This window comes from Aegilops tauschii, chromosome 6 (genome assembly GCF_002575655.3).
Source record: "Aegilops tauschii subsp. strangulata cultivar AL8/78 chromosome 6, Aet v6.0, whole genome shotgun sequence".
Classification (NCBI taxonomy): Eukaryota; Viridiplantae; Streptophyta; class Magnoliopsida; order Poales; family Poaceae; genus Aegilops; species Aegilops tauschii.
This window is the reverse complement of record NC_053040.3, coordinates 350,635,894-350,647,807: the sequence shown is the minus strand read 5'-3', so window position 1 is coordinate 350,647,807 and position 11,914 is coordinate 350,635,894. Positions and strand designations below refer to the sequence as shown.

Genomic DNA, 11,914 nt, shown 5'->3' with positions numbered 1-11,914 from the left:
AAAGCATTTAATGATGAATCACATGCACTAGCAGACAAAACCTTGCATGCATGTGTATGACAGAGCCGGCGGCTCGTTCTCTCCGCTTAGCGCACGGCCATTTTTTAGATTTTGGGTTCTATATGACGCCCGTTAGCGTCAAATCGTCACAGGTTCGCTTAAACGAAGGGAAGCGAGCGATCGACAAGGGTCGACCTATTTGCAGCGAGGAACCTGTAGTTTTCTGTTTTGTTCTGTTTTTCTGGTTTTTATAGTTTTCTTCATTATTTCTGTTTTATTTCTTCTTTTTCTCTTCTTATTTCTTCCTTTTCTTTTCATTTCTACTTTTTTCTGTTTTCTTTTTTTCCTTCTTTTTTCATAAATTCAAATTTTCCAAAAAATGTTCAGAATTTTCAAAATTCGTTGACTTTTCAGAAAATGTTTGAAATTTCAAATTTTGTTCATGTTTTCAAAAAAAAAATCACATTTCGAAAACATTCGGAATTCCTTTTTGGTTCACCGCATTGAAGAAAAATGTTCATCGTAGAGTGAAAAAAATGTCCAATGTGCATTTGGAAAAAAAGTTCATCGTATGTTTAAAAATGTTTAGTGTATATTTGAATAATGTACTCGGTATACTAAGAGAAATGTTCAGCGTGTATTCTAAATTCACCTTTTTAAAAATTGTTCACGGTTCAAAAATTTATTCAGATTTTTGAAATTTGTTCATAATTTTAGAAAAAATGAAAATGAATATTCGTTTTTTTACGATTTCCAAACATTTTTCGAATTTTAAAGAAATATTGTTCACATTTTTTAAAAGATGTTGAAAAAGTTTTGAAACCCCGGATCTGCCACTTTTTCGTTGGTACTTTTAAATGTAGTGCTGCATTCAGTCGTACTCAGTCCCTAGCTCAGTTGGCTAGCACCGCGAGGTTGGGAGTTCAAGTCCCATTGCGTGTGCTTTTCTTTTTTCGATTCGCTCTGCGCCTGCGAATTGGGCCGGCTCATTTGCACGCCACATTTGGCGAAAGTTGCTCGTTTTGATGCTCATGACCGTCGAACAGGAGCTTCAGAGCTTTTCTTTTTGAGACGTGCCTAGCCTAGTGTTCTGTTTTTTATCCTGAGAAAACCTGGCCCAGTTTAATCTACTCTCCCTAATAAACTCATTCAGCCTTTCGGGCCAACCAGAGCCAGCCCAAATAAGAAAACCCTCACCGCATGTGTTCACATTTTTGTTTAGGCTAACACACGCTTACTCTTTATTGCTCAATAAAGCACCTTATGGACCCATTTCGATCATAGGCATTTCTCCACTCTAAGAATCTCAACTTGATCACATGCCATTCACTAATTTCCATATAAAGAACATGTCATTCACTAATCAACTCCTCAGAATGAGGATATAGCTTGAAATACGTCAATGCAGGAGGCAGGGAAGACTCAGAAGATATTGACCAGGCGTACATTTGGAAAAGATTCCTTTTCTAGATGTTTGACAAATGTGTGTTGTGAGATTAAGGTATGTATCCATCCGATAATTAAAACCCAATACCATATTTACCATGCAAAACTCGCTCCCGTTTACATGTTTTGGGCGGTAATGTATAAGTTGTACCACATATGGCAAACATACCCTATTCAGAAAAATGGTGACGTGACTAGTCAGGATAATTTCTCTTACGTATCATTTGGGGCTGTCAAGATCATACCTCAGAGAAACGGGACGTGACATACCTTTGCCAAGATCATTAATTTCTCTTATCATTTCGAGGTGTCAAATATACTATCGGCATTCAAGAAAGCAAATGGTCTTGATTTCCCGCAAAAAAAGAAAATATGTATAAGTGTAAACGTCTTGCCTCTGAAGCAGAAGCACTTCAACTTTTGACAAGCTCCTGTCAAAGACGAAAACCAACTGGGACAAGTACAATCTACGCACTTCTGTCTGGAATCTACTCCAAGATAGTTGTACGTCAACTCTACTTTCCTAATCTCCACGATTAGTAATAATTAATCAAAGCACCACGAGAATCAGAACGCAGAAGCTGGAGTATATACTAGTGTCAAGTTGCAGGTTCAACACTCAATAATATCTCCCAACGAATTACACGCGGGGCGAAAACGTCGGCGGAGCAAACCCATGCATACACACGCACACATGCGTAGTGGTAGTATACATATACTACGTTCTTCAACGGCGAAACCAGGCAGCGTGCGTGGGCGCCACAACTACCAGCAGCAAACCAGCGGAACGTGAGGCTCATTTGGAACGGCGTGAAACAGACGGATATCTATCATCATCAGGACGGTGAAGTGAAGACTCCACGGTCCACACTGAAATAGCTAACCCCTTGATCGCGAAGAGTCTGTAACTTCGCAGTGTCCCGAATTAGTGTGGAGCAGTGGCGCAGCACAGCACTCCTCCGGCTGCCGTTGCAACCGAATGCAGGTCTTGCCCCAACGAAACCTTCCCACCTGTCCCCTTGTTTATTACTCGCCTCACATGCGGCACCGCAATGGCAGGGCCAGGGGCCAAAACCGAAAGGCAGCGACAGTTACGGTCGGCCCCATCTGGAAGCTGAGTCACCGCCCCTACAGCCCTAGCTTTGCAACCGCCGGCGACGGCCCACGTGTATGTACTACCGACTCGCCGTGGCCGACACTCTGAAGCGTGAGTAGGCCACAGTGCACACTCCGACTCCGGCATGTGGAGCTTGGAAATTTCGGCACGGATCACTGGTGCCATGCGTGTACACTGACCGCGCCATGTCCGCCGTTTCTTTTTCGTGCAGTGCGGAATACGATGCGCAAATCGCTCCGACATGCTGCCGCTCGTCAAGAACACGATTGTCCTGTGGGATCGCGACGCTGGTGTCACTCGTAGTTGTGTATAGTCTACGTGCGAAAACTCGGGAACTCGACGGGGACGGACGGATGGATTGGAAGCATAGAGTAGACGATGTGCCAATCAGCACGCACGGCCGCCATGTGCGAGCTCCTTTCAGCTTCGCATCCGCGCGCGGGAATCCCACCACATGCGCCGTGGGGGCGGGCGAGGAACGGACGGCCGGCACAGTGGCGGGCGGGGCCATGCGCACGCCGGCTGCCGCTGCTGCTCGATGGATGATCGGTTGGTGGCCCCTCTACCGTGACACGTACTGCAGAGGACCTCGACGCTGCTCCTCTCGCTCTCCGAAGGGATCCGATCCGGGACAAAGAGAGCGCAGCACATGAGCGCTCATCAAGGGCGAGGGGCTCAATCTTCGACTGACGTTGTGGAATGATTGGCCCGTGCTCGTGTGCGCGCCACATGGAGGGTCGCCATCAGCCCATGTGGACAGGGACGTGGTAGCGGCCATCCATATCAGTCGGCGTGGATCAGCAGCGGCACGAGAAAGAAAGGCTGGGTCTTTCGGGTCCGTCCGTTTAGCAGTTCTAGTGACACGGTGAAAACCCAACGCATAAAACATGAGTAGCATGGTGATATGTGCGACGTAGAATTATAGCCATTTCGCCCTCGATATTCATGGCCATAATATATTTTCACCACTCTTTGCTTAACCAACCCCGGGGCATCTTCAATGCCGACCCTCAAACATCTCGTATCCGTGAGATTGAGAACATACTTGTCCGGATCCCGCAAGCCATCCAACGCCGACCCTCATCGGTCTACAGAGCAGTTCGTACTGCAATTCTCCTGCAAAGCGGAACCAAAATAGGGGACTTTGCAGCAGTCCGGACACGAGCCAAGTAGGACGCCTACATCCCATGCCCACCCAAAACTACGGCAGAGCCAACATTTTTGTAGCTAGTTGCACTGTTTTTCGGCAAAATCCTCCACACTCTTCTTCTATCTCGCCGCTCTCTACCCAATCCCCGTCCATTTTCGCCCATTCTCATCTTTCTTCCCGTTGCTGATGCATGGACTCGCAGGAGAACCTACCGGAGACGGAGGTAGTTGGAGGATCCAGGGATCACGCTCGCCCGAAAGATCAACTCGGCGACACGGCAAAATCGTCGCGTCAAAGCGAAAACCAGAAAGGCGGCAACACTAAAGATGAGAAGGCCGGCGGAGGCGTAGGTGGTGGTCGTGGAGGTGGGCGTGCTGGTGGTGGATGTGGTGGAGAACGGGGCCTGGGCCGCGGGCCCTGTCGCCGTCGCCGACCGTGCATTACAAGGGATTGTAGATCATTTGCAGCCAGATATGCATTGTTGTGTAGATCATTTGTAGCCGGATATGCACTGTTGTATATATCATTTATAGCCGAATCTGCATCATTGTGTAGATCATTTGTTGTCGGATATGCATGTTTTGTTGACCATAGCCAAATGTGCTTTATTTTTTACCTTTAAATGACTGTAAGACAGTTTCCTACAGTAAATGTGCAGGAGTTACATGTTTTTACAAAACACACACACTGGCCCCAAGAGGGTTGCCTAAAGCAACTAAAAGGATAAGACGGGGGAGAAGGGCTCTAAAAAACAATCAAAGGGCAGGTACTAGACTAAGTTTTGCAGGAAGGTGTTAATGTAGCCTTCAAGCTCAGCGGATGATCTATACTTGAGCAGACCAAAGTCTTGTTTAAACCTCCCGAACCAGGATTTTTGCTGGATATGCATTGTTTGGTTGATCATTTGTAGCCGGATATGCATTGTGTTGTTGACCATTTGTTGCCAGATATGCATTGTTTTGTTGATCATTTGTAGCCGGATATGCATTGTTAACAATGCTTTATTTTGTAGCCTTCCCATGCGTGTAGTGTGTTCAAAGTTGGAGAAGAAAAACTTCATCGTCATGCGTTGTTGTTTGAAGTTGAATGGACAACCTAAGTGGAACCTATACATTGTCAAGACTATCGCCCATGGCACCGAGAAAGAAACCGGTGATCCAACTAACCCAACAAAAGAACCACCCCAGAAAGTTAGAAGAGGGGGCCGGGGAAAGAAGGGAAGGAGGAGAGGGCACAACGAGAAGGTGCAGCGGCCAAGACGACAGAGAGGTTTGATGACATCTTGGTGAAGAAGGAGGAGGCATACATCAAGCACTCGGACGTCAAGGAGGCATGCAAGGCCAAGAGGCTTAACATGTTGATGGCGGGGACCGAGAAGAAGCTCAAGTTCGAAGAGAAGAAGGCCATACTCGAGAAGAAGAAGGTGGAGATCGCAGCCGCTTCAGAGGACGTGAAGAAGGTCACCTAGAAGATGGAGGATTTAGATGAGGACGCAAGGATGATAATGTTTCAAACGTATCTATATTTTTGACTGTTTCATGCTATTATATTACCATTTATATATATATATATATTTACATTAATTTATATTATTTTTCTATACTAACCTATTAATTTAGTGCCCACTGTTGGTTCCTATTTTCTGCTTGTTTTTTCCACATGAAATCAATATCTACGGAGGTCAAAATAAGTTGCCGATTTAAAATAAATTTGTTGGATGACAAGAAACACGCGAAGCTTCGGAAGACCTCAAAAGGAGCCGATGCTCTTGTTGAAGCTTGCATCGCGTCCTATGCGTTAGTCGCGATGGTGTCGGTTGCCCATGCTCCTGTCGTCGCGGGTGTCTGGCTCCTCGACGGGGTCTAGCTCGCAGTGTGGACGTCCACCTCAGCGGTGCTATGTGCCTCTGCCCCGGGTTGCGCGTCTTGCAGCCAATCGATTTCGGCCTGCTCTGGCGTTGCCTTCGAGATCTACGCTACTCTTGAGTATCTTTCTTGTGATGGATATGGTTTTGAGCAAAAGCTCTACGACGATGGTGTCTGTGGGTGTCGTTTCCCTTCTGGTGTCGCAATGAACACCTGTCTTTTCTTTGGGTGGGTGGTCGTGCTCGGTTTGGCAATGGCCCTACTATCCACTCATGCTACCTTTGGGCATTGTCTTGCCGCCCTCTAATCTTCTTTTGATGTTGCTTTTTTGTTTGGTTGGTCGTGGCAATTTGGATCATGCTTTGTGGCATGAGTCCGTGGATGCTGGAGCGACTACTCTGAACAATGGATGTGTGCCAAGGCAGTGATCTCGAATGGAGGCGTGGCTGCAACTCTAGGCTGTAGGCTAGCCCGCTCAGTGTTGCATGCGTTGTGAGTGACCTGATGCAATGAGGGTAGTGAGTTCGTCGGCCCGGTAGACACGATCTAATGGGTCCGTCTGGCTAGTATGTTGGGACAACAACGGTCTTAGATGTTTCGGGTAATTTTTGTGGTCTACGGGCGATTGTCTCACGTAGCAAGGGCTACAATGTGTCTGAGAGGCGCGGCGTTGTGGCTCGCATGCGAGCTAGGGAAGTTGAGCGGTGGCTTCGGATCCTGGCATCTGCCTGTGTTTTGTGACTATCGTCTAGTGTCGTGGTGTCGACAAGGCCTCGTTGCGTGTGCAATTTTTGGTTTGCTTTTTCACATAAACAGAGTTGTGAGTTTTCGATTAGCTTTCCCTTATAAATAGAATCAACATGTCTTGTTCTTTAAAATGAGATCATATTCAGGTGGGGACCTCTCTTCGGTAATAGTTTAGGAAAAATGTTGTTGCGGGAAAACAAACTATACTGCCTGGACAAAAACATGATAGAAATTGCAAACCCGGCTAAATATCATACGGACGACCTTCAATTATTATGAGCATAATGCACACTCGTGTAGAAAATTGGGTATGGATGTTAATCTCTACGAGTGGATAGTCTTAATTTGTGAGAGCCACACGCCAACTATCCAGTTCATAATGCCGAGCGGTAGTGTAGTACAATCAAGCCCTGTTTATCGAAAAGACACAACCGAAGATTTTGCGCGCAGACTTATAGAGTAGCGCCTACATGTGTACTACTACGTACTTACAACTGAAGCTCCTTCACTAAAAGTACTTTCAACAAACGGTTTGTGTCAATAATTGAGTAGGGCAATCAGTATTCGCAACATTCAAGGCTCTGCTCCTTTGTCTACGTTTCCGGGAGAATCGCATCTGTCATCCTCGGCAAGCAGCCGGCATGACAGGCGAGCAGAATCAATAGCGCAGCTACCGGTGGTTCCCAGTGTCCAGGTTGGTAAAAGTGCTAGTACAGATTATCCGTAATTTGCACCTTCACTAATTTTCCTTCAATTTGTCTAATTCACATCTACCCAAATATTTGTTTTTCTAGAGATTTCAACAAATGACTACATACGGAGCAAGATGAGTGAATCTACACTCTAAAATATGTCTACATACATCCGTATGTTGTGCCCATTTAAAATGCCTAGAAAGACAAATATTCAGGAACAAAGGGAGTAGATGTTTTTTAAGGATATCACATCTAACCTCCCACAAACAAGGCAGCAACAAGAAACAAAAAACAAAAAAACAAGGATAAAAAAATAGACCACAAAGAGATCAAGTTAGATGTGACATAACTATGTCACATCTAGATATGTCCTAAACAGACCCATTTCCCTTCCATAAGCAAGTAGTAATCGTGAAATTTCATTTCTCTCAAGGATTGCGTGGTAAAAAAGCACACAACTTGGTACATCGACATGCAGCATTTTAGCTGCAGTTCAATCGTCTCCTCGACGACAAAGCAGAGGAAGGCAAAAAAGGGGAAATTACAGATGGATTAATGACACATGATACATCACTAGGGGAATGCAGAGACCAGGGAGGGAACATCACAATTTTGCGAGCTCCTCCTCCTCATCTGACGCCGCCTCTCGCAGCACCCGGACGCACATTCTTTCTTTTCGCGGTATATAAAATTCACACATGGAGCAGGTAAATATGGCTGTGACGTGACTCAGGGGTAGTTCACCAGGGAGCGGTACGTGGCCCCGGCCTTCCAGTTGGCGGGGATGACGTTGTTGACGACGAGCTTCCTGCCGGAGTCGGAGGTGAGCCGGAGCGAGAAGGGGGCGCGCAGCCGCCTGCCATTGTTGAGGCGCCACAGAGCGCCCCAGTCCTGAGCCATGGGCGTCCAGGCGCCGCTGCCGGCCTCCTTGAGGGCCACGGCCTTGAGGTCGCCGTCGTCGTCCTCGAACTCGATCAGGGTCTTGAAGTAGAAGGGGTTGGCGCCCTGGTCCACCCTGAAGGCAATGTTGACGCCGGGGTACTTGCATGGCACCCTGACATGATTAACAGGAGCGCCAAGATCAGCACACATTTACTCCATTGTTTTCCGTGTAACTGTAGGCTGAAGACTGAAGAGGATCCTATGTGGTGCTGCTGCGTACCTCTTGTACTGCATCCTGATGACACCGCCGGCGCGGAGCTTGTCGGCCATGCCGGGCTTCGCCATGGCGCCCAGGGCGGTGCCGCTCATGTCGAAGTGGCACGGCTCGCCGGGGTAGAGGTTGCCGGGGCTCAGGTCGGTGATGACCACGGTCACAGGCTTCCCGGAGCAGGCCGAGTTGCTCGTGCATTTAACCTGCGTACGTCACATCAACACATTTTGTCAGGACCAGCCGAACCGACCACTTTGCACCATTAATGGAGGGGCTTGGTGAGTTGCTTACATCATAGCACGCGCCGCAGCCCTTGCCCGCCATGAACAGAGGGGAGCTCCCGGCGGCGATCATCGACGAGAACGGCCGGTGCCCTACAGCGGTCTGGTAGCCGCACGCTCCGCCTGCAAATTTGTTTTCTTGTCGTCAGTATCTTTCAGCTCGATGAATGTGGGTGCGACGTAGGTCCCATGGATTATGGACATAAGGCCCACAGTAAAGTAAGCAAGGCACTAACCGTCGCTCCCGTCGCCGTTGGGGTTGCCGTAATACGTGGCGCCGGCGGGCAACCAGCCGCCGCCGTATGCGGCGGACGAGGAGGGGTTAGTGGTGGTCTGGTTTTTGTGGCCCTTGACTGGAGCAGGCTTGTGGTGCCCCGCCGCCTTGGCGAGCTTGCGGGAGCAAGCAATGGGGCTCACAAGAAGCGAGAGCACCAGGAGTGCGCCAAGTAGCGCTAAGGTGCAACTTTTCGCCATTGCTGCTGCTGCTGCTTGTAGCTTGCTAGCGCTAGGACTAGGAGCTCGAAAATTTGGTGGCTGCGAGCTAGATAAGCTTAGCTCGAATGTTCGTTGGGTGAGTTGAAGGACTGGTCACGAGGCCAGTATTTATAGTGAACACTTGGGACCGGGGGTTCAGACGTGCGTGGCGAATTATTGGGGAGAACGTGACGAGTTGGTGTAGAAGGAAAAAGCTAACCGAACTATTACTAATCTGCAGTACAGCAGTAGTACCTACAAAAAATGCGAGCCAAAGTCGTGTAAAAAAACAGTAGATTGTACAATAGGAAAACGCACATGCTGAGAAGTTCAATCTGGACGTATACTTGGACCTGTTATAAGCGCACTTTGTTGTAAGGTCAAACTTACTGTCTGTACTAGTAGAAGTAGCTATAATGCTAATGGACATCCATATAACTTTGTTGTAATCCTCCTCTGTTAATGCGATGAGGAGATCAGGACAACTATTTTGCCTCCGCTATGACACTCAATACTGAAGTAGTACCAAAATAAGTCTTGATTTTTGTTCCGAAAGGAGAGTATACCACCAGCCTTTGCATCAAGTGATGCATAAGACAATCTTTATTAAAGTATCAAGCATCATGCTCCGCCACTGCTCGCACCTCCGCACGCTGAAAAGAAGATCACACACAAATCCATCATGTAGCTCGGAAGACAACTTGTAATTTTTTTGAAATTGTCAATCTGTTAAAAACACAATTACTTCGGCAGTTTTAGATTGCCAAGGGAAAAGCACAAACTCACCTGGGTTTGAGCTTTAAGGTTCTAATCAACCGAGCGAAACAATTCCTAAACAAATTCAAGATACTAGTTGCTGGAGGTAAGTAATATGTTGTATATGAGTAGAAAACCAAAGATGGGTGGCAAATAGATAAGATATGAATAATGATTTATGTTTTTATCTTGATCACATAAACAACATTTTTTTTCTCCCATGGTATCTATGCTTTGCCAAGCTATTGTTTGTTGATACCACCCATATATCCATACCACATAAAAATCTTAATTTTAGTGGAACTTTAATATGCCAAATATAACACTTGTGAAAAATAGGACTGGTGTTAATCAGATCCACATATATAGACTTGACGGAAAAGATTCCAAAGGTATGCAACTTCCAATGAAACACGTCCTCTTCCTATGATAAGTTAATACATATCAATTCCCTTAGGGGTAAGTTGGAACAACCCGAGAGACGCGGTCTGCTACTGAGGCGTCCGAAAAAAGTGGATCAGGCCCCCGCGTTGTCTCCACGAGGCGGCTCAGGCGGGCGGCAGCGCCGCCGGTGCCCCCTACTCCTCCCCCCCCCCCCCCCCCCCCCCCTGCCGCTGCTGGCATACGCCGCCGAGCAAAGCTCCCTGGTTGCCGGCGGTGGCGGGAATTCATCGCGGCAGACCTTGCTCGATGTGGTCACCCTCGCCTTCACGGATCTGGCGCTGGGAGTGTCCCTCCCCGCGGCTGACCGCAGGATCCGGCCGGAATCGGGCCCTGGTGCCTCCCCGTGAAGTGGCTATGGTCCGAGCAGCCCGCTCCATCCTCATACGGTCGCCCGCCTTCTCCTGATCTGGATATGGGGGCGGCCATCATGGTGGGTGCTGCCGGGGTCGGCCACTTGACTGCCTCTTCAGCCACATCGTTCAATTCAACCGGGATTGAAGAACCGCAACAAAGTCTGATATGGAGCTCATCGGCGTCTACCGCGTCCCATCGTCTAGATCGGATTGGGCAGGCCGGCGATCGTCGGTATGTGGCTCCTATTGATTGTCCTTCTGGTGGCGTCTTCTGCTTCCCGTTGTCCAGATCGGATCAGACAAACTGATGGTCTTTGCGGTGGTTGCCACGCCAATTCTGGTGGCCATGGATCGGAGCAGCGATGGCTAGGGGCTGCGGCGTGGTCGTGCTCGGAGGCTCGATGGTTGTGCGGCTGTGCTGCGATGGCTACAACTCCGCGGCTGGCACTGGAGTTGCCGGATCATATCCATCTCCGTTGACCATGGCGTCAACTATGACCAGTGCGTACCGCGGCGGCTAAACCGCTACTGATTGCGGTGATCACTGATTTCTTGAGGGGTTCCCTCTCCAGATCTAGTGGTTTGCTTCGACGGTGTGATGCATTCTACGGACAACGGCTTGACACAGAGGGTATGGATGTGCAGCGGTGGCGGTTGGTTTTCTAGACCAGTGCATGCAGCTTCTTGGATAGTGGAAAAGTGGTGGGAACAACACTTGATTGATTTCGACGAGCTCCGGGGTGACAACCTAGGACTAACACATGTTCGTTATGCCTGGCAATGGTGATGTTCTTGCGTCATCACCATGTCGAAGGCATTGCTCGGATGTGCTTGGTCTCTTTCTTCAGGGTGAAAATCTAGATTCTAGTGTTTAATGGGTCGATCCGCCGACGATGGCGCTTGAGTGTTGCTCCCTTCCTGAAGGCGTTGCTGATGAAGAATCTCGTTGTCCTTGTGGTGTCATGAGATGGTTGCTGCGAATATGGCCATTGTTGTAGTTTGTATATAGCGGATTTGATCAATTCAAGGTTTTTTATTTTCTCTCTCTAGGCAGTGCTTTGGTGTTCGATGACTTTGCTATCTGCCATCGTGTTTTCTATGTGTGTGTGGGTATTGGCTGTGTGCATCCTATCTTGTAGAGGTCGGGTGTGTGCTCTGTTAAGCTTCATGCATTAGTCAACGCAATCAAAAGTCTGAACTTATGAAAAGGGCTAGTGCAATCCACATATACTGTAACACCCCCTCTCATGTGTGACGGGGAAACTCACGTATGACTGAAGACCTTAGCTCTGATACCATGTCAAGCTTCATGCACTAGCCAATGCAAACAAAAGTCTGAACTTATGGTAAGGGCTAGTGCAATCCACATATACTGTAACATGCTCATTATGTTTGTATCCTCTTGATGCTTCATTTCGAGTGAATAAAATCCA

At 48.0% G+C, this 11,914-nt stretch overlaps 1 protein-coding gene and 1 long non-coding RNA gene across 2 annotated transcripts; one reads left to right on the top strand and one right to left on the bottom strand.

Annotated features, from left to right (window-relative positions):
* Positions 1-7,415: 7,415 nt before the first annotated feature.
* LOC109772017 (expansin-B11) lies at positions 7,416-9,045 on the bottom strand. The gene is made up of 4 exons (XM_020330711.3): positions 8,691-9,045; positions 8,465-8,577; positions 8,183-8,376; positions 7,416-8,074 (listed from the first exon to the last, which is right to left on the bottom strand). The coding sequence occupies exons 1-4, from the start codon at positions 8,926-8,928 to the stop codon at positions 7,750-7,752; spliced, it is 870 nt and encodes a 289-aa protein (XP_020186300.1). The 5' UTR covers positions 8,929-9,045; the 3' UTR covers positions 7,416-7,749.
* Positions 9,046-10,164: 1,119 nt separating this feature from the next.
* Positions 10,165-11,523, top strand: LOC120966513 (uncharacterized). Its single transcript, XR_005760321.3, has 2 exons — positions 10,165-10,713; positions 10,842-11,523. It is a non-coding gene; the product is annotated as an uncharacterized lncRNA (long non-coding RNA).
* Positions 11,524-11,914: the final 391 nt, after the last annotated feature.